This window comes from Leopardus geoffroyi, chromosome E1 (assembly GCF_018350155.1).
Source record: "Leopardus geoffroyi isolate Oge1 chromosome E1, O.geoffroyi_Oge1_pat1.0, whole genome shotgun sequence".
Taxonomy (NCBI): Eukaryota; Metazoa; Chordata; class Mammalia; order Carnivora; family Felidae; genus Leopardus; species Leopardus geoffroyi.
The window spans coordinates 22,922,622-22,949,211 of NC_059330.1; the positions used below are offsets into that span (position 1 = coordinate 22,922,622).

The 26,590-nt window shown below is 41.3% G+C and overlaps 1 protein-coding gene and 1 pseudogene across 5 annotated transcripts in view; one reads left to right on the forward strand and one right to left on the reverse strand.

Annotated features, from left to right (window-relative positions):
* The window catches only part of AP2B1 (adaptor related protein complex 2 subunit beta 1), a 128,371-nt gene that overhangs the window by 100,498 nt on the left and 1,283 nt on the right, over window positions 1-26,590 (forward strand). For all 5 annotated transcript variants that reach the window (XM_045490527.1, XM_045490528.1, XM_045490524.1 and 2 more), the window contains 3 exons: window positions 12,901-12,985; window positions 13,900-13,986; window positions 20,636-20,790. In XM_045490527.1, the coding sequence (XP_045346483.1) occupies window positions 12,901-12,985; window positions 13,900-13,986; window positions 20,636-20,790 (327 nt within the window). The remainder of the gene's footprint in view (window positions 1-12,900; window positions 12,986-13,899; window positions 13,987-20,635; window positions 20,791-26,590) is intronic.
* LOC123604199 lies at window positions 23,280-25,213 on the reverse strand (annotated as a pseudogene).

Below are 26,590 nucleotides of genomic sequence, written 5' to 3' on the forward strand. Positions count from 1 at the left end.
TCTAGAGGTGTTGCCAGTCCTGAGCCTTTGAGAATTCTGTGGTGGTGTTGCTAATGCATGTATTTTACACTACCGAGATTTTATTGCTCCCCAGTCTTTATAATTTATACCTTTAATTTTTTTTTTCTTTAATTATGACAGAATTTCTTCCAGGAGAAAGAAAATTTGTAATTTTCAGTCTGTTGTCTTTACCTGAAAGTCTGATAACACCTTTATAAAAATTCTTCTTTCTATAGTAGTTACAATTAGGAGCCTTGGAGGTAAACCTATATATGGTTTTTGTTATCAACCTATTACTTTTAAACCCTACATAAGCATTGTTTGATAGCAGAATGAATACTAATTAGGGAAAATGTCTCTGGTTTTTTTTCTTTGAATGTCTCTTCTAAAACAACTTCTATTCATTTTACCCTTGGAGTGATTAGGGGAGAATGTGCTGAAGATCCTAGCTCCAGAGAACACAATCTTACAGTCCTATTTATTCATATCTTTAAGATCTTTGTCAGCCAAAAGGGTTGTTTTTTTTTGTTTTTTTTTTTTTTTTTTTTTTTTGCGCCAGTGTATGGCCCTGAGAAAATTCTGTCCCTTGCTACTCCTACATTGCAGTTCCAGCCTGTGAGACAATCAGTTGCAGATGGTGCCTGTCCCTGATATTTCATGGCTTACATATGTCAGTTCACACTCAGAAAGCCCATAGCTGTAGCTATTGTACCAAAAAAACTGGTAAATGCTTCCAAATGGAAGACCTTTTCAGCAGCTTCCATCAAATGAAGCTAACCAGCTTGGCATTTGCTGATTTTTCTTGACTATCGTGCAAGCCAAACAAGTTCAGTGTTAAAAAACTTCTTTGGTCTTCCAGGATCCACAATTGAGGACTCTGCACGCTGATTGCTTTTATGGGACTACATGCTGCTTGAATAGCTGTTGAGTCCTTGAAGTGGTGGATTTTATGGAACTATAAGAGGTTCCCAGGCCGGACAGATAGATCCAATGCTGAAAATAACCTCTGTAGACAGGACGGAACCTGAAATGTTCCATTAACAATATGTAGGTCATGGAGTCTTGGTTATGAAAGATGAAAACATTTTACTACCAAAGAGAAGAGAAAATTACTTTCTGTGATTGCTGCTTCAATTTTTTTTTCTAATCTTTATTTATTTTTGAGAGAGACAGAGTGCGAGCGGGGGAGGAACAGAGAGAGAGGAAGACACAGAATCCGAAGCAGGCTCCAGGCTCTGAGCTGTCAGCACAGAGCCCAACATGGGTGTCAAACTCACAAACCGTGAGATCATGACCTGAGCCAAAGTCGGATGCTTAACTGACTGAGTCACCCAGGTGCCCCTTTGCTGCTTCAAATTTGATTCATTTTTCATGTCTCATCTGAGAAATTAGACTATCTTACATACTAGATATTGCTTTTTTACTAGGTTATCCTTACTGAGAATACTCCTTATCCTTTTCATCAAGATAATCATGTACCTTGGTCCATGTACCTTGACTCTACTAGGCAATATCTTTTGTCTTTCTATAATAATCAGCACTCAACAACTGGCTTATGGGACTCTCTTTTAGGATATACTTATTAATAGCAACTGCCCTGCTTGAATAACCACCCGTAAGCAGTAGCCAGGAATTCTGTACCCAGATAAGCAGAGGTGGTCCAATGCATCATAAATCTGGCATCAGTGGCAGACACAGTTGTTCCTAAAATTCAGAATTCAGTTCTGAAAACACCCAAGCTTGTGACCTAGTTCCTCATAAAGAAGGGTCTCTCAGATCAGATTACTCAAGTAGCTGAAGCCCATGCTGCAGATCTTCAGCAAAAAATGAATTTCATAAGGTAGTTCTAAAGTGGTAATAAAAATGATTTGTGGGTTTTCATCTATTAAAATCCCAGCCATCTTTATATCATGATGGTAAGTTAGGAGTTGATGATGAAAAATGGAATCAATTTTGTGGCTTTGGTTTGATAAATAATTAGAAAGTAGATTTAACAATGTGATCTTTATGCAGTAGGGGACTTTGAATTCTGAGTAAAAAGTAGGCACCTCTTTCTAGTCCCTATGTTCTCATTATGGCTGATAATTTATGCAAAGCCATACAGTACGTTGTGGGTTGGAATTAAAGAGAGTTTACTCTGATTTTTCTGAGCTGGATTGAAGCCCACTCAAGAGCCATATCCTGCCCTCATTCATATTTACTCTCTTATATTTTGCCATAACATCATGTTCATTGAGATAAAAGAATTTGCTTTATTTACAATTTTATGTAGGAGTTAAGCATTGGCTTCATGGTATTGAGGTCCATGTACCTTGAAAATAAAACTTCAAACTCTATTTCTGATGGAGTTTACCCTATATTAGCAGTAATGGTATCTCAGCATCTACATGAATACTAGTAGTGATTTACTACCCTAGAATGGCCCATTCCATCTTAAGTTAGAAAGTTATTTATATTGACTAAAACATGTCTTCCTTTAAATTCTGTCTGTAGATCCTAGTTCTGCAGCTTGTGGTTTTATAGAACAAGTTTCTGTCTGAATCAAGGTTCATAGGGCCTGAAAATCTGTCAGTCTGAATTCATTTCCCTTTCAGTCCACTTGAGGAAAGCCTAAATTTATGGAAGGACATTTATTTGTGTGCACTGCAAGTAGATGCCAGTTTTATTCTTCTAATTTTAAGTAGAAAAATTGGTTAGAAATAGAGACACTGGTGAATGTACTTAGAATCAGTTGCAGTTTGGAGACCAAGGGAAATAGTATTTAACCATTTTTGAAAAGTGTGTGAATAAATGGTGGTCCTTGGTTTGGTAACATTCCTTCCCAGAAGCCATTAAAGGAGTTGGAAGGCTGAAAGCACAAAACTTCTCAATTCCATAGCTCATGCCTTCACAATAATTTCTGTCCTTCTATGTGTGACCTGTTTCCCCAGTAAAACTGCTCAGAGCCAGCATCTGTGCATGGCGGCCTGTCCATGTGTCCAGTCATCTTGAAAACTATATGCCCTCCTTTTGTCCATGTTAAGATTAGATAATATACCGGGGCAGAACATATGCACACCTGTGAACCCCTTTGATTTCTGACTTGCTGCTAACTAATCTGAGACTGTATGTTTATTATCTAGAACCTAGTTTCATTCTAGATCAGTTTTACCCCAAGGTTTAAAACTGAGTAATGTTCGGGGCTCCTGCGTGGCTCAATGAGTTGAGCATCCGACTTCAGCTCAGGTCATTATCTCACAATCCGTGGTTTAGAGCCCCACATGGGGCTCTGTGCTGACAGCTCAGAGCCTGGAGCCTGCTTTGAATTCTGTGTCTCCCTTTCTCTCTCTGCTCCTCCCCTACTCATTCTCTCTCTCTCTCTCTCTCTCTCTCTCTCTCTCTCTCTCTCTCCCTCTCTCTCTCTCTCTCTCTCTCTCTCTCAATAAAGTAGATAAACATTAAAAAAATTTTTTTTTTAATGAGTAATGTTCATTCATTGAGGTCTGTGCATTTCCATTGGGTCTTCTGTCTTATGACATATCAGACTGGGGTGTGGAGTATCTAATCACTTTAACTGGTGGTTTACTAGTCCTGTTTTCACCATTTTGTGATTCAGTACAATATGTATTAAATGTATTTTTTAAATTTAACAGTAAGCCCTACATAGCAAGCAGTTCATGCTGTTACAGCAAATAGTATTCCGAGATGCGACAGCTACAACCAAGGTCACATCAGCTAGACCTAGCAAACAAAGGAGGGAGAGAGATGGGTGCTTAGAACCTATATAGATCTGGCAGAATCTGTTTAAGGTAAGACTTTAGGATTTGGGGAACTGTCAGGCAGGCTGAAAGGCCTGTGAGAATGTTGCTAGCTGTTTCTGGCAACTGAAACTGTATAGAGTCATTCTGTTGTAGGCTGCTGGAGGAAGAGAGAATTTGGGGTTTGTAATAGAGGTTTCTGGATAGTAACCATATTGGTCAGTATAGTACGGCAGGTGAGTTCTGTGTTGGCAGGAAGAGATCACGTACACATTTGCTGTAAGTTTCTGATTTATTTTGCCTGACATCTAAAACTTCTTTAAAATAAGGAAGCTAGGGAGCACCTGGGTGGTTCAGTCGGTTGAGTGTCCTGAATTCAACTCAGGTCATGATCTCATGGTTCGTCAAGTTCAAGCCCCGCATCAGTCTCTGCTGTCAGCATGGAGCCCTCTTTGGATCTTCTGTCCCCCTGTCTCTCTGCGCCTCCCTCCCCTCACCTCAAAAATAAATAAGCTTTAAAAAAAAAACGAGGAAGCTACCAGAGCTTCAGTGTATCTTAGCATTATTTTCCCTTATCCAGGTTCCTTGTGCACAGCTTCCCTCTCCAGTGACCTTCTCCATATAGGTGTGGTCCTATCAGAGTTTCAATAGCGGCTTAATTTTTGCTATACCATTGCCCTGTTCTACTCAGGTATACATCGCCTGTCTGAAAGAACTTGTGTTGATATTTTTTTCTAAGCAGAAAAGCCAAAAGCCCAGCAGTTGTCTCTAGGGCCCTGTGTGATCTAGCCCTGCCTTTCCTCATTGACTGCGTCTGGGGCACCTTTCAATTTTAATCAGAGGACTACAAGTACAAATTCATTTTCTTCCAAGTAGGCAAAGCAAACATTAGAAGCTATTGCTTCTTTACTCTGTTCATCAATATTTGAAAGGGCAAAATCACAGCACATTAATGGACCCCAATTCCAAGGTTGGAGATAACTAGGAAAATAGAACGTATTTCTATTCAAATATTTGGAGAACGTTTTCTGTTGCTAACCTATGTCTGTGTGCCACTTTAAATTGCCACTACGCAACTATTTATTAAACTGTTATCCTAATTGCCTAAGACTATTTTGGATAATATTTTCAGAGTAACTTTGGAGGCTCAAGGGTGCTCTGTAAGTGTCTTAGAGCCTCAGAGAAAACCAAAATCATTTGGATGCCTGGTAAGAATTAGAGCTGAGCAATTACCTTTTTACTGTAAGACCAGAAAGAAGCCTGTCTTTTTCATAATTGTGATAGACACAAAGGTAGAAGGAGACAAATTTTAAGAGCGGAAAATGATTATCTTTTGCCAGTAGATATTCATTGTATCTCATTGCTCAATTCTTTGCGAGGTAACAATTTATTCAAATACTCAAAACAGTCTAGGGGTGGTTAGGGGTGGCTCAGTTGAGCATCGGACTCCTGAGTTTAGCTCAGGTCATGAACTCACGATCTATCCATACCACTTTACAATCAATCTATCTTTCTTTCTTTCTTTCTTTCTCTCTCTCTTTCTTTCTTTTCTCTTTTTTTTTAAATTTATTTTGAGGGGCAGAGAGAGGGAGGGAGAGAGAGAGAGAATCCCAAGCAGGCTGCACACCCAGTGTGAGCCTGACCCAGGCCTCAATCTCATGACCACGAGATTATGACCTGAGCCGAAATCAAGAGTCAGACACTCCACTGACAGAGCCACCCAGGTGCCCCACATGCCACTTTACAATCTTAACCTTCTCTTTGGTGTTCTAGAGATATTAAGTTGGCCTGCATTCTAATTCGTGGTATAAACTCTTTGGGAGTTTTTTTGAGATGGAAATTAAGCAGATCTCATGACAGGATGGGGACCATAGGAGGAGTCAGGGTCCTTTTGGTTTCTTTTCACCTCCTCTCAAAACGGCCTACTAAGAGAGCTTGGCTCTTAGGATCTCCTTGCCTTTCTAAAACCCAGTGATTATAATGCTCTTATAGTAGAGGGTTTAAGAGATCATCTGGAGGTCTGTTCAGAGCTTTCCTTTCCCTTCTAAGAGCTCTTTGGTCATGGAACCTTCAAATGCTGACGTGCCATGTTGTTGCCCAGGAGTAAATTACAGACATGGAGCCACTGCTTATATCAGGAGGAGGGGAACCTGTCGAATTTTCTCTGTACAGAGTCCCACTGTCCACGCACTCTTAACAATGAGAAAATCCTAACTGTTTGAGAGTGAACAAGTCTGGCTTTTATCTATGATAGGCAGCAGGTTGGTACCATTCGAGGGCTTCTCGGCTGCTGTGTAATCCCATCTGATTTGTTGGTGGAGTGAGAAAGAATATATAGAGATTCCAACAAGATTGGAATCTCAGTCTTGGAAGTAAACTAAAGATGCTGGTCAAGTTCAAATATGATTAGCATTAGAAGGAAAGTAAATTGACACTTTTGGTGGCAGGTTTCGTGATTACTTCTGCTCTGTTTTTAGCTGTAATTTCTTTTAAACTTTAAACTTCAATTTCTCAGGATTCTCAACTTATTGGTCCACAGGATTTGAAATGGAAGACCATATTTTATACTACAGATGGTAGATATTTGGGGGGCATTGACCAGAGATGCAGAAGTACAGGTAGGAAGTCCAGCAGCTAGCAGATTGAGTCTCAGATGACATACATCACACAGTTGGAGTATGTGCCATTAAAAACCTGTCACTCAGAGCCATTCCCTCAGGATCTGTTGACTAGGTGGTGTGGCACTTAAAACACATCTGAATCATCATTCCTCAGAGAACTGGAGATGGTTGGCGTCACTGCCTGGTCCTAGCTTGGACCAGCCTGCAAATACTCTTTCCAAAATCTAAATGGAGAGGAGGAATGAAAGAAAAAAAATATTCTTCAGAGACTTGGAAAGGTCACAAGTGACGTCATGAAAGAGTAGATGATATACTCTTCAGAGGTGAGCTGTGTGCCACTTGCCTGGGTTTTTCTTGTGGCCCTGCCTCCTGCGGTTATCTCTGGTGAGAGGCTGCATTTACCAGAGTTCAGACTGAGTTCATCTCGTACCTTTTTATAGTACTTTTGAGTACACTGGAACGAGGTTAGAATATTAATTTAGCCTGCTTGTCTCCAGCTGTGCACCATAAAGAGGCTTCAGCTACCGCAGCAGGCTTCCTATACTATGGAAGGAAACTAATTGCTACTTACAGGCCGAAGCTGACAGGCTGCACTTTCCCCGGCAGCCACTGAAAGTAACTTTTGAAAATCATTATTATTATTAAACATTTATAGCCCGCTTTTGTGTTTTCCAACTGCCTCATAATCATTTCTTTTTGCTCCTCCTATTGATGTCCCTGAAAGGCAAGTTGATATTGTTATGGTCACACGCTGCATGTGACAGGGCAGAGGCACAGAAGATTAGGTAATCTGCTCTTTGGTGCCATCTGTGATCTGCTTTAGGCGTCCTCAGAGCAGCTTGAGGTATGCACTCTGTTCCTTTGTCCGCCGAATCCATTTCCTCACTGCTTGCTTTTTACATAGCGTGTGAGGCTTTTATACTTTTTTGACTGACACTTACAGTAAGAAATACAGTTTCTGTACACACACACACACTGCATACGTAAAACCAAAAGTTTTGGGAAACTGTTCATAAGATGCACTATAATATTTTCCATCCTGTTTTATTTTTTAATTTATTTTAGATAAATTTTTATTTTGAGAGAGAAAGCCAGCGTGTGAGTGGAGGAGGGGCAGAGAGGGAGAGAGAGAGAGAATCGATCTCAGGCAGGCTCCATGCTCAGTGCAGAGACTGACACGGGGCTCGATCTCACAACTGTGAATCATGACCTGAGCTTAAATCAAGAGTCTAACATTTAACTGACTGAGCCATCCAGGCACCCCTGTTTTATTATTTTATACAAGTTTCAACCCACTGTCTTAATCTTAAGAAGCATCATTTGGTCATGATCCACAATTTTTAAACACACTGCTAGGAGGTACTTGAAGTGAAGAATACACATGGGACATTTTCTGGAGCATCAGTTTTACTCAAAAGTAAAGGGAGAAAACACATTTTCATATTAAAACATACAGATGCATTATGGAATAGTGTGGAACTTCAGAGAAATTTTGTTTTTATGATGGGCTACTTCATCATCTACCCCCAATCCTGACCCTTCCTTCTACTTCCACCCTGGTATATATGTCCATACTTTCCTCTTCTGTTAAGGGAAATACACTATAAAAAACTTGAGAAGTACTGTCCTTTTGGAAACTTTAGACCAAGTTTATATCTTGTCTAAACCTAAATGGTTTTCAGGTACTTTGAGTAGTACATTTTACAGTTGGTATTCTTATTGAGTACTCACTCTGTACCAGTCACTGTTCTAGAAACTGAGAACAGTTTCGTAAATAAGACAAAACCCCTCCTCTCATAGCATTCTGCTGCAGGGCGGGGTATGTGTGGCACGGGGACAGGCAGTGAGTAAACCAACAAATAAGTAAAATAGTATGTGAGATGAAGGCATTGGAGAAAAATAAAGCAGAGATTGGGATAGGCAGTCCTGGGGTGGTGTAATTACACCTTGGTGGTGTAATTTTATAAATACATTGATCATGGAAGACCTACGTGGAAAGATAATATTTGATTAAAGCAAAGACCTAAAGGAGGCGGGAATAAGCCATGCAGATTTTTGTAGGAAGAGAATTCCAGACAGAAGATACAGCAAATGCACAAAGCCATAAGATAGAAGAGCGCCTGTTCTGTGCCAGAGAAAACAGCAGGCCCCTGTGGCTGACATGGAGCTAGCAAGGAGAGAGTCACAGCACATAATATCAGAGAGGTAATAGGCATCAGATTATAGGCATTCGTAACTTTGGTTTTTATTCTTAGTGAGATGGGAAGTCATTGGAGGTTTGAACAGAGAGGTATTTATGAGCTGACCCACATTTTAAGAACTCTCTGGCTGCTGTGTTGAGAATAGACTGGGGTGTTACAGGGGGTGGAGGAGGCAGGTGCAGAAACAGGGAGACTATTAGAAGGCTTTGTGGTATTTCTATTTACTGTTTAGGGTTGGAGAGGGGAGATCAAGAAATTGGTTTTAGACATGTTCAGTTTGAGATAATTAGTTATCCAAGTAAAGATACTAAGGCAGTTGGGATATATATGTTGTAACTGATTTCCCATACGCAAGCTAGGTATTGATATTAAAGCTCTCGGAAAGTAGTTCTTCAGCTTGTCAGGATTATGCCTTCCTATTCTGTATATGTTGGGATGGTGAATTTCAAAATAAGAAAGCTCTCTAAAGCAATCAGTATTATCCTCTTTAAGGTTCTATTTAAGAGTAGCTGCCATCCGGATTGGAACTGAGCTGGCTTCATACTGTGTTTTTCCCTTGATTCTTTTTGGCCTCAATGTCTAAAGAGTGATTGGCATGTCCTCCTTGGAGAATCTAGTATTTGGGTTGTGATTTACTCCCTATGTTATTCTTAGCATATAGATGTTCTTCTAGCTCAGTGATTTCAAACAAAAAGAGCTTTTATCTATCATCCACCTGTCCCTGCCTCACTGAGTATCAGTATACCTAACAATAGATGTTAATGGGATTATGTTAGGCATACAGATGATAATAGAGGTAGAAAAAGTTGGGAAATGAATGTTTCATTCCATTTGCTCAACATCTTCCCCTTAATTTCATGCAACAAATATTTATTGAGCCGTGGGCATGTCAATGATAGAGCCCCTGCCCTCAAGGAGCTCATTATGAGGGAGGCAGATGTAAACTGTTATGTTATGGTGGAAGTGTATGCACTGGGTGTGTGGAGAGGGATTAGAGTTTTCCTGAGAAATCTTAAACTTGAACTGAATCTTCAGATTAAATAGGTATTGAGACACCTGGGTGGCTCAGTTGGTTAAGCATCGGACTTTGCTCAGGTCATGATCTCACGGTTCTTGAGTTTGAGCCCTTAATCAGGTTAGTACAGGACCCACTTCTCTTTCTCCCTCTCTGCCCCTCCCTCATTTGCGCCCTCTCTCAAAACAACAACAACAACAAAAGATATTTTTCAGACAGCTGAAGCTTCAGGGGAATATATTAAGCAGGATGAACAATATGTAAAAAGGCACAGAGCTATGAGTTTCAGTGTTTGGAGAACAAGAAGTAATTTTGATATGGTTGAAGTTAAGGAAATAGGCTGGAGAGGAGGTAGGCAGGGGTCAGATCCAAGAGAACCATATACTCTTGAATGGATGCAGTAGCCGAGAGTAAAACTGGGAGCTACCAAATACAGAGTCTGAAAAGCTAATGTAAGAGGGGAAGTGCCTCCTCCAGAGTGACCTGTGGCTGTGGATCCCATAAAGAGAGATTTTACTAAGGGCACAGTAGCAAGAAGAATCATTAAGCTAACAGTTTGCTAATATGCCTTTTTTTTTTTTTTTAATCTCTTCTGATCTCTTTTTAGCATAGCGGTAGTACTACATTTGAGCATGTGTAAGTTTTCACTTGAGTCTAGTATGGTTATCCTTTATATGAAAATTCTGAATAAAAAGGCAAAAAAGAGGATGAAAGAAGAGGGAATTTTTCTTTCACAGACACTTGTTAGCTTACTTACTGTAAGCCAGGTACCATTCTAAGTGCTTCATCAGTACTCACTCACTATTCTCTTAATCCATGCATTCAGCACCATTATCTTCATCTGCGGACAGGACACTGAGCTGAGTACTTCTTGCCCAAAGTCACAACAGCTAGTAAATGTGACAGAGTCAGAATTTGAAATCAGGTGGTCAGGTCTGGTTCCCAAGTCCACGTTCTGAACCACCACTGTGTCTGCTGCCTCTGATCTGGGTGTCCCAGCTTCTCAGAATTATTCTAGGGCAGAAGTCCCAGGATAGTATTCAGGGTGTCCTGAAATCCCTGAAATTGTATGTGAAAATGTTGCGTGTATGTTTTTCAGGAAGAGGGTCTGTGACTTTTATCTGTTGTCAAGGGGGTCCCCGAGGTAGAATGGTTTAGCACTACTGACCTAGAGGAGCTTTTCATGTCTTTTCCATTGTTAAAAGGCTCCAATTAGAAGGATTCCCTCAGAAGAATAAGATACTTGCAAGCTTATTCAGACTCCTTAGGTGACACTGTTTGAAATTAATTGCTTCTCTGCTTGGTCTTCCTAGGAACTTTTTCCAAACTAGACCACGCCAGGCTTCAGATTTAGATTGTTATTTACATAGGATGAAGCCTTGGCTTCTGTTTTGAAAAATCTCTCCTGATGATTCTAATATGTCTGGTTAAGAACCACTAATGTTATCCCCTGGAGGACAAAGATTATATTTTCTGTATTCTTCCTTCTATTTCAAATGCTTGGGATATAGTAAACACTAATAAATGTTTGAATGAGTGGCACATTGTGAAATATGACTGCTTTATATTCAAAGATGATAGTAATGATAATCACTCACATTTCTCATAAGACTTTTCTATAACCCACACTAGCCCACCTCAGTTTTCCCTTCTAAATAAATACCATTTACAGAGCCTGGCGCTACCTCAGGATCTTCTTGATGCCCTTATTTGAAGTAAGAGTTTTCTCATTGCTGAGTACCGGATGATTTAGAAAATACCTCTTTCCCAGTAGCCCACAACTGGTATAAATCTTTTCAAGTGGTACTCTAGTACATGTAAATGTCTGTGGTCCTCTTTCCTGAGGTTAGTTACTCTGCTTACATTTACTAGACTCTAGCTTTTTTAGAATCCTGCTGTCTCAGCATTTGGGGCATCAGATTATGTGATACAGGTCAGAAACTCCTAGGGGATTGGTAATTGAAAAGCACAAGTTACAAAGAAAGTAATTTGATGGGTTCTTCTGGGAGAGAGAGAAGAGAAAGACAGTGTCAAGTAGACATAACCAAATTATGGAGAGGAAGTAAAGGTATTATTTAAGCTGGGGGAGTTGAGTTGATGATAAACGTAAAAGAACTGGAAAAACTTGAAAAGAGGATATTTGTATCTCGTGGCCAAAGGTTTGATAAAGAGCTAGATACGCTGTTGAAGTTTGGACATTTGCCCCAAAGGGGTGAAGGAGGGGTGCTAGATAAGCCCCCCCCTTTTTTTTTTAACTTTATTTGTTTAGAGCAAAAGGAAAGAGAAATAGGCATGGTTACTGATTATAGGACTTACCCAGAGAACTGTTTTCCTGCCATGCCAAGAGCATAGATGGGAAAGTTACTAGTGACTGAAACCAGTGGGAAGTGGTGGTTTAGAGCAGTTCTCCTCCTCCTCTCCCATCTTACAGTATGTGGTTTTTGTCATCTGCAGTGGAACCTGCCTGTTTCTGAATATATACACCAGTGTCACCCCTGAATAAAAGTACTTATTGTAGCTTTTTAGAAATATAAACAGCATGCTCTGAATTGAACAACAGGCTGTGGTAGAATTCACAGCCTCCCTAAATCAGGAGCTTGTATTGTGACAAGAAAACTCATTTCTTTGCTTGCTGTAAGTCTTTTCCTTCTTCTAGTCCTCAGATTTACCAGTGTTTGACCAGCAAGCTTTTTCCAACCATAGGGCTTAAAAAAGAAGATTTTATAAAAGAAAAACTTTAAAACTTGTATCTAGAAAGGTGATGGGGGGTGGGTAGTGCTGTCTGGCACCAGTTACTTTGGAAAGAGGAAAAAGTAAAGGTTTGGAGTCAAATTTGCTTTTGAGCCTGCTACGTCTGTGCACTAGCAGTGTGACCCTGGATGTTACTTAATCTTTCGGAACCTCAGTTCCTCATCTGTCAGATGAGCGGGGAGTGACACCTACTTTGGGATAATAACAATGAGGATTAGAAATAATATCATTAGTAGTACTTAGTAAGTGGGAGCAGAAGCTACTACTGTTAATAACCATGGAAACAAACAATAACTGAAGAGTTTATTCTGGGTGCAGAACTTAACGCCTTCAATTTATCCCTCCAGGGCTCCTTCTGGAAAGAGGTACAGTTGCGGGTTGTCCAGGGCTCTGACAGTGGAATGAGTAAGGGATGTGCTTTGCAGTGTATGGGCTGGTATGTCTTGATTTGGGAAGTCCTGCACTGTCTGTAAGAGGAAGGAAATAGAGTGATATATTTCTAGACACATACTGTTCTTTCCCTCCTACCTGGCTTCCTATGATGTCCTGATTTTCCCTCGATACTTTCTTGGCAGGTGGCTGTGAAAAACAATATTGATGTCTTCTACTTCAGCTGCCTCATCCCACTCAATGTACTTTTTGTAGAAGATGGCAAAATGGGTAAGTACGTCCTCCTGTCCTTCTGCCAAATATACCTTTGCCCTTGAATGTCAGACAGAGTATAGCCCAGAAGTTTTTTTAAGATTGAAAAAAAAAAAAAAAGTGGGGGGGAGGGTAAGCCTGTTTTAAAGGCCTAATGCTTACTAATTATATTTATTCTCCTGAGTCACAGTTGATCTTGCCTTGCTGTTGGTGTCTCTATCATAGTGCCGGTTTTCTGAATAATCCGGTCACTCCAGCACAGAGTAAGTGGTTTGGTGACAAGGAGATGTGGATTTGAATCTCACCTTCGCTGTTCGTTAGCTGTGTGGTTGTGGCAAGGTGCTTAACTTTCCTGAGTTTTAGTTTCCAAGTTTGCAAAGCGGAAGTAGTTATTGTAAAGACTTGATGAGATAATATATGCAGATTTAGCACTTAGCCCTATACTAAGTTCTTACTGTCTCAAAATAAGAATTCAGTAATTTGCAATAAACCATTAGTACTCCTCATGTGGTTGTTGACATTTCTGTCTTCCCTTACTTAAGAAACCACCACCTAATAACACTCACTTATACTGGTACATATTAATTGTATTGGTACTTAATTGATTTGATTCTTAAAATGGCTCTTTGGGTAGGCAGGACAGATGTAATTATGTATGATGAGATTAAGGGTCAGAAAGATCACAAGACTTACCCAAAGTCATGAAACAGGAGAACAGTGGAGCCAGCGCTGAATCCTGGATGTAGACTTTTTCCAGTGATGTGAGATTGATCGGTGTGGAGTATTTGCACAGCTGAGGACTGGCTCTGGGTCTTGGCCGCTCCTGGCTGTGTTGTAAGAGCCAGCACTCCTGAAGAGAAGTGGTTAAGGCATCAGAAGTCGGAATATTGGCAGACTACACATCCTCCCCTTCCCTCTGCTTCCCCACACAGAGCGCCAGGTCTTCCTCGCAACATGGAAGGATATTCCCAACGAAAATGAACTTCAGTTTCAGATTAAGGAATGTCATTTAAATGCTGGTGAGTAATGACTCTGAATTTCTTGTGCAGCTTAGTAAGTCAAATTAGGTACTTGAAAAATTTGTTTTTAATTACCTCTGCTTTCCACATCTACTTGTTTCTGGTGGCTATATGCTAGGTATTTGACTTTGTAAACTTCTTTTAAAAACTTGAGATGTTTTTATACAGGGTACTACGTTATTCACAAGCTAACAGATTTCACAAACTAGAATGGGTCCATCCACCCAGTTCTTTAGCAGTTGAACATGTGTTAGTCATGTCTCTTGCACATCCCCCTGTAAGCCTCAAGTAATTGTAGTGGCATTTGAGGATATACACTCTCCCAAGGATTAAAAGGACTGTTTCTCCTTTTGTATCAACCTTCAGTATTGGAAGAAAGGTGACTTTCTAAGATCCTTGTGCAGAATCTTGTGATTGTAATTAAACAAAAATACATCATAATTGATTAAATTAGCTTTTTTTCTTGAGTTGTATCAACTTTCATATGATAATACTAATCTCTGTAATCACCATTAAAAAGCCCCAGGCCCTTCTGCAGTTAATTTTATTACTGCAATAGAACATCAAAGCAGGAACCCAAAGAGGAGAAACCATACAGCTGTATTATTCCCTAGGTCTTGATAGGGCTCACGGAAGTTTCCTGAGGAGTTGGAAGGGGCCCTGAGCTTTGCAGTGTCCTGCCTTGGTCCCAGGCGCTCTTTTTTTTTTTTTTTTTTTTTTTTTTTTTATGTTTATTTATTTTGAGAGAGAGAGAGAACAAATGAGCAGGGGAGGTACAGAGAGAGGGAGAGAGAGAGAGAATCCCAAGCAGGCTCCGCGCTACCAGCACAGAGCCTGATGCAGGGCTCAAACTCATGAACTGTGAGATCGTGACCTGAGCCGAAACCAAGAGTCGGATGCTTAATCAACGGAGCCTCCCAGACGCCCTGGCAGTCGCTCTTTTTTGAGGTTAGCACAAAGCTTTCTAAGTTTGAATGAAAATGAGCCTTGGTGCTTGGTACCTTCTCCTCCTCCTTTTATCTATTTCCTCCTCATTTGTCAGTGGTTTGCACATGGGGTTTTCAGTGGCTGTCCCACCATAGCTGCAGCACAGCAGTGGGAGAAAGGGGCAGTATGGGAGTACAGAGAAGGGTGAGAAACTCACTGTCTTCTCTCATTCCTACCTTTTCTTTTTAACTTTTGTCTTTTGGGGCTCTATGATATATGTATTCATCCTCTGTGTTCAGACAGATCTTCTCTTATGGGGCTGCTCCTGAACCTTTGAAGAAGTGTCTGAGGAGATAGTCTTCTATAATTTCCATTGTAATAACTATGTAGTTGATTCTCTTCAGGAACACCACAACATCTGCCTTCTTCCTAACGTAGTCTTGATCTAGGTGTCTCACCCTGACTGGTTATATATGTATTAAACAAAACTAAAGTTTTTGCTACATTTTCATAAAAAGTCATAATCCAGAGGCACCTGGGTGGCTCAGTTGGTCAAGTGTCCGACTTCAGGTCACGATCTCTCCATTCCCAAATTCGAGCCCCACATCAGGCTCTGTGCAGACAGCTCAGAGTCCAAAGCCTGCTTCGGAATCTGTGTCTCCCTCCTCCTCTGCTCCTCTCCTGTTCATGCTCTGTCTTTCAAAAATAAATAAATGTTAAAAAAAATTGTTTTAAAAATCATAATCCAGTTGAGGTGCTTTTGGTGCCATATTCTAGGTAGATGACGGTGTTACCTGTCCTCTCTGAGGCTCACGGTCAGCTACCACAAGCCTCATTTCATGAGTGTAGGAGCTTGGGTAGCCTTCCGTGGCAGAAGCTGTGCTGCAGGAAGCTGTCAGGTGCAGAATCCACAGTGGCTCATGGTGAGAACCAAAGACACCCTTCGTTCAAGTCACTCTTGTGGTAGTTGGTCCTATGGCAGCATTTCATATATTATTGTCCTGAGAACATTTGTCTCTCAAAGAAAAAAGGGGGTTCTGTGGTTACAGCTGCAAAAGGCAGTGCATGATGGGCCTCTACTAGAAGTTGCCATTGCATGTGAGCACACATAAAAGCTGAGGAGCCCACCATTGTGGAAACCTGTTTAACTCAAGGTTAACTGAATTTATTGACCATGGAATTTAAAATCACAACACGCTTATTAACATCCTGTGGAACACCAGTGTTCCTTTTTTTTTTTTTTTTTTTTTTTGAGATTTAATTTTAATCTCTACACCCAGTATAGAGGCTCGAACTCACAACCCCGAGATCAAGAGTCACCTGCTCCACAGACCGAGCCAGCCAGATGCCCCAACACCAGTGTTCCTTGAGCATGATCTGGGAAACACTGGCCTATAGGGAACAAAGAAAGGCCAGAGTAATTGGAAAGGTTTGGTTTCAGACATCCAGTACGAAAGGGAAATGGTTTTTCAAAAAAAAAAAAAAGAAAAGTTTGGATGACTGATGGTTTTAGTCTGGCCTGCCAAAATAAAAGATCCCCCTACATCCAGATTGGAGTTCTGAACCCTTACTGCACCTTAGTGTACATTTATGATCTTGCCAAGGAAGAGATGTCTGGCCTTTCTCCCAGTGGGGCTGTGTCCTCTGCTGTAGCCTGGCACAATTTCTCAAAGCAAATTCAGTTTTGATCAATTCTGCCATGGCTTCATGCCAGTTCCTCACTGCCTTGGGTGCTCCAAATACCAGCGAATTGGTTTTTCAGTGACATACTGCCTTATGGCAGCACAGCATATGGAGTGGAAGGAAAAACAGCCACTTTTGTTTTCTTCAGGAGGCCAAGGCCATCATTTTCCCACACTAAATCACTGCTAATCAGCAAGACCACTTCCTGCAACTAATCTTTCTAGCTTTTCCTCTGCATCCACCCCAAAGTCTGGAGTGGCCTGGCCTTTACATTTCCCTCCAGTCCTGAGGGCTCTATTAACAGTATGTTTCCAGGTTTAGTGCCTTCTGATTCAACACCCTGGGTCTAGCTGGGAGCTAAAAATACCATCCTTTCCAGCTGATCTGCCCTAATCACAATAGCACCAACACTTTAAATAGCTTTTCTGTGCCAGAGTAGACATTTGACAGATGGAACTAACACTCTGAGGGCTACAGGAAGTCACAGGCTTAAAGGACTTAGCAACCTGGCCTTCAGTCTTCACTTTTGCTCTTCCATTTCTTTCCATAGAAAATAAACAGGAAACCCTCTTCCCTTCCTAAGCCTTAAAAATTATAATCAGATCTTAATAGAAAGGTGTATATGATAAGGGGCTTGTGGGACCACTAGTTGTGTAAATACTAGAAAATGTTAAATCACGAAGGCACTAATGTATAGGTTTCCCTGCTTCCTAGCACTTGTCATCTCTCCTGGTGTCAAGAGTTTGCATGAATCTCTTCTGCAGCTTACCATTAGCTACATGTCAGGGTTAGTGTATGTCTGGGATCACTGTCTTAATTGCACAAGAACTAGTTGCAATGCTTCGAGAAAGGAGCCTTTCTGGCAAGCAGTCTACAAACCTGTTTTTTTTAATTGTTTATTATATTTTTAAAAGCTCAGCGGCATATTGTATCTGTATTCACTAGTTAGGCACTGCAGTAGGGGACAGATCTTTCTTCTGGTGGGATACTTAGGTAGGGGTGAGTTCTGTTTCTCTGTTTTGTTGTCGCTCTCCCTGTCCTTTGGAACATGTCAGAAATGGAAATGCTTCGCTGGCCATCACTTAAGTAGAGTTTGGTTGTTCAAATGGTAAAATGTGTTTTTTTCAGCAGGCGTAGTAGTTTGGGACTCAGTTGGCCCCAAATGTAAATTTCCCCTTCCCACTCTCAAATATAAGTACCATCTCCACTCTTCCTGGTGCTGGAAGAGATGTGACCTTAGCTAAAGTAGGAAAATGAAGACCATATCCACACCTCCTCAGATTTTAGGCCCCAGACTCAGCCAACTTTGGGGAAGAAGACAAATGAACAAGAAGAAACCACATCTGAAAGCAAGTATAAACCTATTTGATATCTTTTTTAGTCTGTCCTTTAGGGCAGATCTCCATGTCTTTACAACTCCTCCTAACATTCTCAGACTCTCAGAGTGGTGGTAAGATTACATCTTATTTCCCAGTAGTTCAGGTGTGTTAACACACACACACACACACACACACACACACACACACACAAATGATACCTTGTCAAGAAATGTATCCCAGTCTGGCTGGGAAGCCTCCTCACATGTGGCTCCCATTGCTATTCTTTTTTTTTTTTTAACACGTATTTATTTTTGAGAGACAGAGAGAGAGGAGACACAGAATCCAAAGCAGGCTGCAGGCGCTGAGAAAGCTGTCAGCACAGAGCCTGATGCGGGGCTCGGACTCACAAACTGTGAGATCATGACCTGAGCCGAAGTCGGATGCTCAACCGACTGCGCCACCCAGGCGCCCCTCCCGTTGCTATTCTTAATAAGTACATTTAGTACAGTCCGATTATTCTTTCCTCTATCTGTCTTCAAGCTCAAACCTAATATGTAAGATTTATAAAACTTGACTCACGCATACCTGTGTTCTAAACCCCTCCCTGCAGTTGGTCTTCTGGTAGAAATTATAAAATTATATACAGCCATTCAGTAGGAGCAGAGCCAGGTTTCTGGCCAGAATGTTTCCTAAATGTATTAATGTTACCTTCATTCAACTTGTTTATTCCGCCTGGCTGTTTGCCACATTTTTTAATTCTGGAAGGCTGAGTGTGTTTGTGTATTTGTGTGCTTCCATTTCTTACCCTGTCATCTCTTACGTAAGTGGTGAAATCATGAGAAGTCTGTAGGAACCTGGGCCTTGCTATATATACAGTCTAGAACACATTTTTGCCCATGCAGCAAAGTGCCTCTTCAGTAAAAGCTCCTGTGTGTGTTTTCTGTTTCCTTGGAAATGGGCAAGAGCCTTGAAAGTTAGGAATAGCTTTTACAACTTAAAACAAGCCCCCCTGTCTTAAAACAGGACATTTCTGTCAAAATACATTAGCCAAACTCCAGCTGGTGATGTTGCCTAGCAACTCAGTGTAAGCTGCAAGAGCCCTTCATTATGGGAACCAAGGTGGCAGAACTGCCTGACCCTCAAGAAGGTGATTAAAAAAGCACGTTGAGGCCCCCTCCCCCAACAGTATTGCACATAATTACCATGAGATACACTTTTTAGCTCCCCAGAGGTAGCCGGTTCTTAAGTTATAACTGCTCTCTTTGGTGTTAGTGAAAACTTGGAGGTAAAAGGGGAAGAGTTAAGTAACAACTAAATATGGTGCAAATGTTTAATGAATGGGCTTTAATGCCTCCTTCGCTGAGCTCTCATTGGTTTGAATGTGGGAGAAAGACATGAGAGTAAGAACTACTTCCAAGATTAGCCCACATCTAAGTAGGTGGTTTTTAATGCCTATGGCAGTGTGTGTGTGTGTGTGTGTGTGTGTGTGTGTGTGTGTGTGTGTGTGTATAAATCGGCCTCTCTAGCACCAGTCAGAGGCTCATTCGCCGGTATCGATGGCAAGTACCCATTGTGCCCCAGGTACCATGGGACAATGATGAGAAACTCCAGGATCCCTGTGCTCAGAGAGCTTCTTCTCTAGGGAGAGCAGAGAGGCCAGCCATCGTTGCATTTTTTTCCTAGAGAGCACAACAGAATAGGACAGATGTTTATGTGGAGAATTCCTGAAGTCAGCATGAGTAATTTGAATTCTCATCAGAAACAAACGTAATAAACTCTCAACAAAGAAGCAGCATTTATTCGTCTCTGTTCTTAGGAGTTTCTTTCTCTGATGCTTCACCATGTCTCCTTTTGGCAGTCAGAGAACAAGGAGACTGAAATAACCTTTAATTCTGGACCTTCATGTCTCTGGGATGTGGCAGTCACAGGAAAGACCACAAACACCAACCAGGTCTTACCCTGGGCTGGGGGCCACAGACGCCTCTGCTGTGCTGAGCAGCCACAGTCCTGGGTATAGGGCCAGGCAGCTGTCCTCTTAGCATGACTTCAGTCTTTCTCATAGTCTTTGGTTGAGACTTTTTCTTTATTAATTTGGAGGCATGGTATTATGATATAATTGGAGGCTTGAGAAATCATTTGCCGGCTTAAAAAAAAAATTCTGAAACATCCAGGTTAATACATTTGACTTGAAGGATTTCTACAACTCTGGGCCCTTTTCTGATCCTGGCAGTTGAGGCCAGAGTGGCTCACAGTGAAGTAGTAGCGATTTGGGAAGTAAGTGTGGATTTGATCATCAGTCTGTGTATCCCTGTAGATCTGGGATCAGTGTTCCAGAAGTGGATACCAACATGGCAGGCACTATAGCAGTACCTTTACACCTGCTGTCTTTGTCCTCTTCAGAGCGTTTTTATCTGTCTAGCCCCTAGTTTCAGATTACCAACTCTCTGACCCACCATAATCTCCACAGGTAATCTTTACACTAATGTTTAGGTGCACCTTACTCTGTTTTTCTCTCCTGGAATCTGGTAGGCACTTCAAGAGCCTCTTCCTCATGCACTGCTGTTGTGGGTGAAGGGCTTTCTGAAATGTGTGCCTGCGTGAGTGTGACCGTGCTTCTCAGGAGACTATACGTGTGGCTCATGAGGATGTCAGAAAAGTTAGCATGCATTTGTTATTTTAACTGAAGGTTAACATTTTGAATTTTTAATCTGTGTTTCTAGACACTGTTTCCAGCAAATTGCAAAACAACAACGTTTATACTATCGCCAAGAGGAATGTGGAAGGGCAGGACATGCTGTACCAATCCCTGAAGCTCACTAATGGCATTTGGATTTTGGCTGAGCTACGTATCCAGCCAGGAAACCCAAATTATACGGTAAGGCCTTTCTCAAAATAGGTGAGATGGGTTCAAGGAGGGAGGTAAGAGCCCTGTCATTTCTTCTTAGCACCACGGAAATACCTGGAGGAGGCGCTGCAGACCCCAGACATCCAAAACAAGCAGTCAGTCAAGAAGCCCCCATTCACCTCGTTGGAGGACCTTGTCTCTTCAGTGTCTGTCTGCCCCATCCAGTAGGCACGGTGGCTCTGGCAGCAGGGAGTGTGTGGACTTGCTCTGGAACGTGCAGGGTTCCTCACGATACTTCTCTAGCATTTCTGTGCATGTGGTGCTGTCACAAGCTGCTAAGAGGGCTGTTTACATAGCTCATTTCAAGAAGGCCTTCTTTCCTGCCCTTGGAGTTCATGACTTAAGACTGTCAGAGTCATAGACACATGAGCCTTATAAGCCTTTGTTTTCACAGCACCATGTGTCCTGAAATGCCCGCTGAGAAAGGTGAGGCGAAACTGGGGCACACCTTTGGAAGACTGCAAGGGGACTTTAGTTTGGAAAACTCCTTTGGTTCCATAACTGGACTAAAATTAAAATTCTGGCAGTATTTTTAGAGCAGGAGTGATTGCCTTGAACAACAAAGACTGACCCCTCAGGCACTGGACATTGTTTGCTGTTATGACATGTAATCTCCCAACAGGATACTGCTTGTCATCTGCATTTTGTAAAATGAAAGCTCCTGGGATGGGGAAAATATCTTAATCTTATGTTGTCTTTGAGGTTTCTGTAGGCTGTTTTGAAGGCAGGGACAGGAAAGTGACAGAAGAGAATATGGTTCAATACTGAAGAAGCTGAATAGGAGATTAAGAGGCCATTTTAGCCACTGAGTGAGAAAAGTCTGTGACCGCACTCCTTAATTTTAACAGCCAAGTCTGTTTTCATTAGCATACATCAAGGGAATAACACCACCCGGAACTGAGAATTCTTGTGTTTTCCCTACTAGTTCCCTCCTTTGAAGCAGCTGGAAGCACACGTGTGTTACTGTGTGTGTGTGTGTGTGCGCGTGCACGCGCGCACATGCACGCACGCACGCACACACTCCTCAGTTCTATCAAGCTAGATTTTTGTGAGTGGGAAACTTCAGGCTTCCTCCATGAACTAGACACTCCTTCCACCCACCTTCTCCTCCACGAGTCTCATCTTTTTTGGAAAGAAACTACCCCATCGTTTACTTTGAGTTCCCTAAGAAAGGAAAAAACCCTTCTGTGCTGTTGCTGAAAGGGCAGGTCTAAACTGTCGAATCGGGTCTTGTAAAATAACTCTATTTTCTTCCTTAGAAATGTGCTCTTAAGAGAGGGGCGCCTGGGTGGCTCAGTTGGTTAAGCGTCTGACTTGATTTCAGCCCAGGTCATGATCTCCTGGTTCGTGGGATTAAGTCCCACATGGGGCTGTGTGCTGACATTGCAGAGCCTGCTTGGGATTCTGTCTCTTCCCGTCTCTGTCTGCCCCTCCCCTGCTCTCACTCAGTCTCTCAAAACAAATAACTAAGCATTGAAAAATAATAATGTGCTCAGAGAGAGAGTGTGTGTTTTGTTTATCTATTTTATTGTGTACAGGCTTTCATCTCAGCTATGTTAAAGAAGCGTGGTCACTCCTTGTTTGCAGATAAGGAAACCAAAGTTAAGAGTGTTTATCAACTTGTCCAAGATCATGTAATTTGTTGGTAGTTGTGTTATGCTTAGAATTCAGGTTATATCTTGACCCTTACACCATCTTCACTGTGAGGATAGTGAGAATTTGGAGAAGGACCTCTTAATGTCACTGTCTTAAACATTGCTTGTTTAAAATTTTCTAACTTTTTTATTTTGAAATAAGTTGAGACTGACAAACTTTGAAAACGGTACCGGGTTCCCACATGTCTTTCACCCAGTTTTCCCTATTGGTAACATCTTATATGCCCATAGTACATTCTCAAACAGGTTATTGATATTGGTACAATACTATTAACTAAACTTAGCCCTTACTCAGATTTCACCAGGTCATACATTATTCTGTTACTGTTGATGGGGGTGGTTGGCAAGTGTACAGCACTGTGCACTCTTACTACATGTGTGTAGATTGGTATAGTCATCACCACAGGCAGGACGTCGAACTGTTGCGTCACTGCAAAGAAGTTCCGTTCTTGCTCTCCCTTTATAGCCAGATTCTCATCCAGCCCTGTGCCCTGGCAACCACTGATGTTCTCTCCATTACTGTAATTTTGTCATTTTGAGAGTGTACTATAAATTTAAATTCTTAAAATATGAAATCTTTTGACGTTTTTTTTGTTTTTTTTTTTTGCTTTTCGGTTAGCACAATACCCTTGACATTCATCCAGGTTGTTAATGTGTAACAGTAGTTTGTTCGTTATGACCGAGTAGTAGTCCACCATATGGATGTACCACTGCTTATCCATTCACCTGTTGAAGGACATTTCCTCCCCTATTTTTTCATTTTAACAGTTTTTATTTAAAGTCATATATAAGATTATTTTATTCCTACATCTTCCCAATTATTTCTTTTTTGTATTTGCCCTTTTCCTTTCCTACTTGCAAGATTTGGCTTTATGTTCAAGGATCTTCTTGCGGTCTTTGCAGTTTTAGTCTAGTAATAACCACCTTGCCAGGCTGGATGCCCACATGGACAGTTGTGCCTTTCGCCCTCTCTCGCTGTACTCGTTCAGTGTAGATGACGTATTTCTTCCTGTAAACCTGGACTACGTTGCCAATTTGCTGACCTCTGTAGTGCCCTCGCACAACCTGTACTTACTTCCTCATCCTTTTGGATGGGCGTGGATCGAACATTGTACTTCTGTCTCAGCTGTTTGGAAAGAGGGGAAGACAAAATCTTCCTGCAAATGCAGGAGGGTGCATTGACATGCCTTTTACGGTTCTTCCTCCGGTCAGAAGTCACAAAGGGATTGAACTTCGTTTTGGCCACTGGAGCTTCAGCAGTGGCCACAGAAGGGAAGAGCCTCCTATATATATTTTTTAATTTTTAAGATACAGATTTATGTGTGGTTGTAAGAAATAATCCAGTGGGATTTTGTCCTCATTGTGCCTTTTTATAGCCACACCCACCTCCCTTCTTTCCTTGTATTTATAAATGGTAAATTTGTTTATACTTCCTTGCCCTCTTTCCTGTTTTCCATCCATCTGGTGTCTAGGTTCCTTCTGCCCACAGAACAATCCAAATTTTCCATCACAACATGTGACACAGACCTAATCCATTCCCCTAAATGGTGCTGCAGACTTCAAAGTCCCTGGGGTCTGTTTTCTTCCTTCCATCACCCTAACACCTATTACACTATTGATCTGTCTCAGCAAGGTATTAAGGAGGAAGAAAATCTGGTTGAGCCAGTACTAATGCTAGAGGACCGGTGGTCCCTAAGCCTCCTAAGAGGTGGATAAATCACTCCCTCCCCCCTGCCCCTTACTGTATTTCATTAGGAAAGATGTTTATCCTGTAAGGATGAGGCCCTGTCACTCTAAGTAGCTACATCTTATCGGGAAAGGTAACTTGTCCCTGGTGAAAAAGTATGTGTTCCAGACTGTAAACCAGAAGTAGATGTGTTAAATCCTTGGCTTACTTAGGCATAAGAGGTGATTCTTCTTTCCTCAGTGGGTCTGGATGTGTGACATTCCAGAGTGGTTGGTATTAAAGATGTGTCACATAAGTAGGCCAGCAGTTCAAAAGTTAAAACCCTGGTAAGGTCTCTTTTCCCTTAGTAACCATGCAAAACAAGACCCAGAGTCGCACCTTTATTTTATAAGTCAAATTATTTGGTTTTATTAACTGTTTTTTTTATGTATGTTTCCCTTGTACTTTCTTCAGGATTTAGGAAAATCTTTTTTTTTTTTTTTTTTTTTTTTAATTCATTCTAGCTTGTCTTAGTTGGAAAGCAAAAGATAAGTTTAAGCCTAAACCTGACCCTTTGTTAGAGGTTGGCATGGCTTGGAGAGGGGAGTATGATATAAGGAGAGAAAGATTGATTCTTCCTCATCCAACCCCCTCTGCAAAGAGCAGCTGAAACTTAGAGTCCAGGCCTGATCTGTCCATGACTACTCCCCTCCCCCCAGTGCTAGCTTGGCAGATCGGGCTTTTGTAGAGGAAGGCAACATTTCCTTACCAGTCATGAACAACAACAACAAAAAAAGAGTCTCCAAATGGTACATCTTACAAAGGTGTGGAAAAAATATTTTGGGGGAGAGGAACCACCCCTCTGTAGTCTGAGAGTTAACTTCCTTAGGCTGGTCGTCCTCTTTTTAGCTTCCTCTCCTCCTCTTCTGAACCCACATACTTTCCCACGAGAATTTTCCACGACACTGGCAGTGGAGAGGCTGTGGAGGAGGAGGTAGAGAATTGCCTCTATAGTCAGGGAAATGCCTAGAGCTGCAACTTTGACCAAAGTAGGGAGCTGTTTTCTATGCATAATGACATTCTTAAATTAGTCGGGGTTGTTTTTTGGTTTTGGGTTGTTTTTTGTTTCTGTTTTTATTTTTACATTTGTCAGAATTGCCTTCCTGATTAATGTCAAACAGCAACTTTGAAAGTGCCTTAGAGACCGAATATTAAAGCTGTAAATAAATAGAGCCTCTTTTGATATTCTTTTGTTTGGCTGGTTTTTGGGTTTTACCTTTTTTTTTTTTTTTTTAAGTAATCTCTGTGCCCAAGGTGGGCCTCAAACTCACAACCCTGAGATCAAGAGTCACATGCTCTACTGACTGAGTCAGCCAGGTGCCCTGGTTTTTGCATTTTTTTAATTTGCATTTTTAAACTTTTGAGGATGTACGTTTTTTTCAAGAAATTCAGGGTTGCAACAACATGGATGGAACTAGAGTGTATTAGCCTGAGCAAAATAAGTCAGAGAAAGACAAATACTATCTGATTTCACTCACATATGAAATTTAAGAAACAAAACAGGTGAACCTAGGGGAAGGGAAGGAAAAATAAGATAAAAACAGAGAGGGAGGCAAACCATAAGAGACTTGTAAATACAGAGAACAAACAGGGTTGCTGGAGGGGAGGTGGATGGGGGATGATGGGTTGACTGGGTGATGGGCATTAAGGAGGGCACTTGTTGGGATGAGCACTGGGTGTTATATGTAAGTGATGAATCACTGGATTCTACTCCTGAAACTAATACTACACTGTATGTCAACTAACTTGAGTTTAAATTTAAAAAAAAAAACAAAAAGAAATTCAGGGTTGACCAATATCTTCCTGATATTTTTGCGAAATATATTGTCACCTTTTGTACTATGTGAAATTGCCCAGTGTCTCTGAGAATAAAGAGGTAAAGGAATGTAAAATCTCATAGTGCTATATGATTAAAGACAGGTTTTGCTTACATACCCTAATAGATGAAAACAATTGTGTCGGTAATGCAAAAAGCAAATGTTCAATTTTCTGGTTCTAAATGCAATTTGCATGCTTCTGTTATATTACTGTTAATAATATTTTGGTTACTCTGATACAGTCAAGGATTTCAAATCTGAGAGGGAGGGAGAGAGAATCTTCAGCAGGCCCCATGCTCAGCACAGAGCCCGACATGGGGCTCGATCCCATGACCTGAGCCGAAACCAACAGTCAGACGCTCAACCGACTGAGTCACCCAGACGCCCTAATCTGGGTTTAAGTTTTGTGCTTATTGACCCACAAAATGAAAATCTCAGTGTTCAACATTGAAATTGTTTTATTAAAGTTTTCGTTTTAATTTGATGATTGTGAGACTAGAAGAAGAGAAGTGGTAGACGAGTGGCATCAGGAGTGTCTTTGCCTGTTTAGGGAGGCAGCAAATGAGGAAACT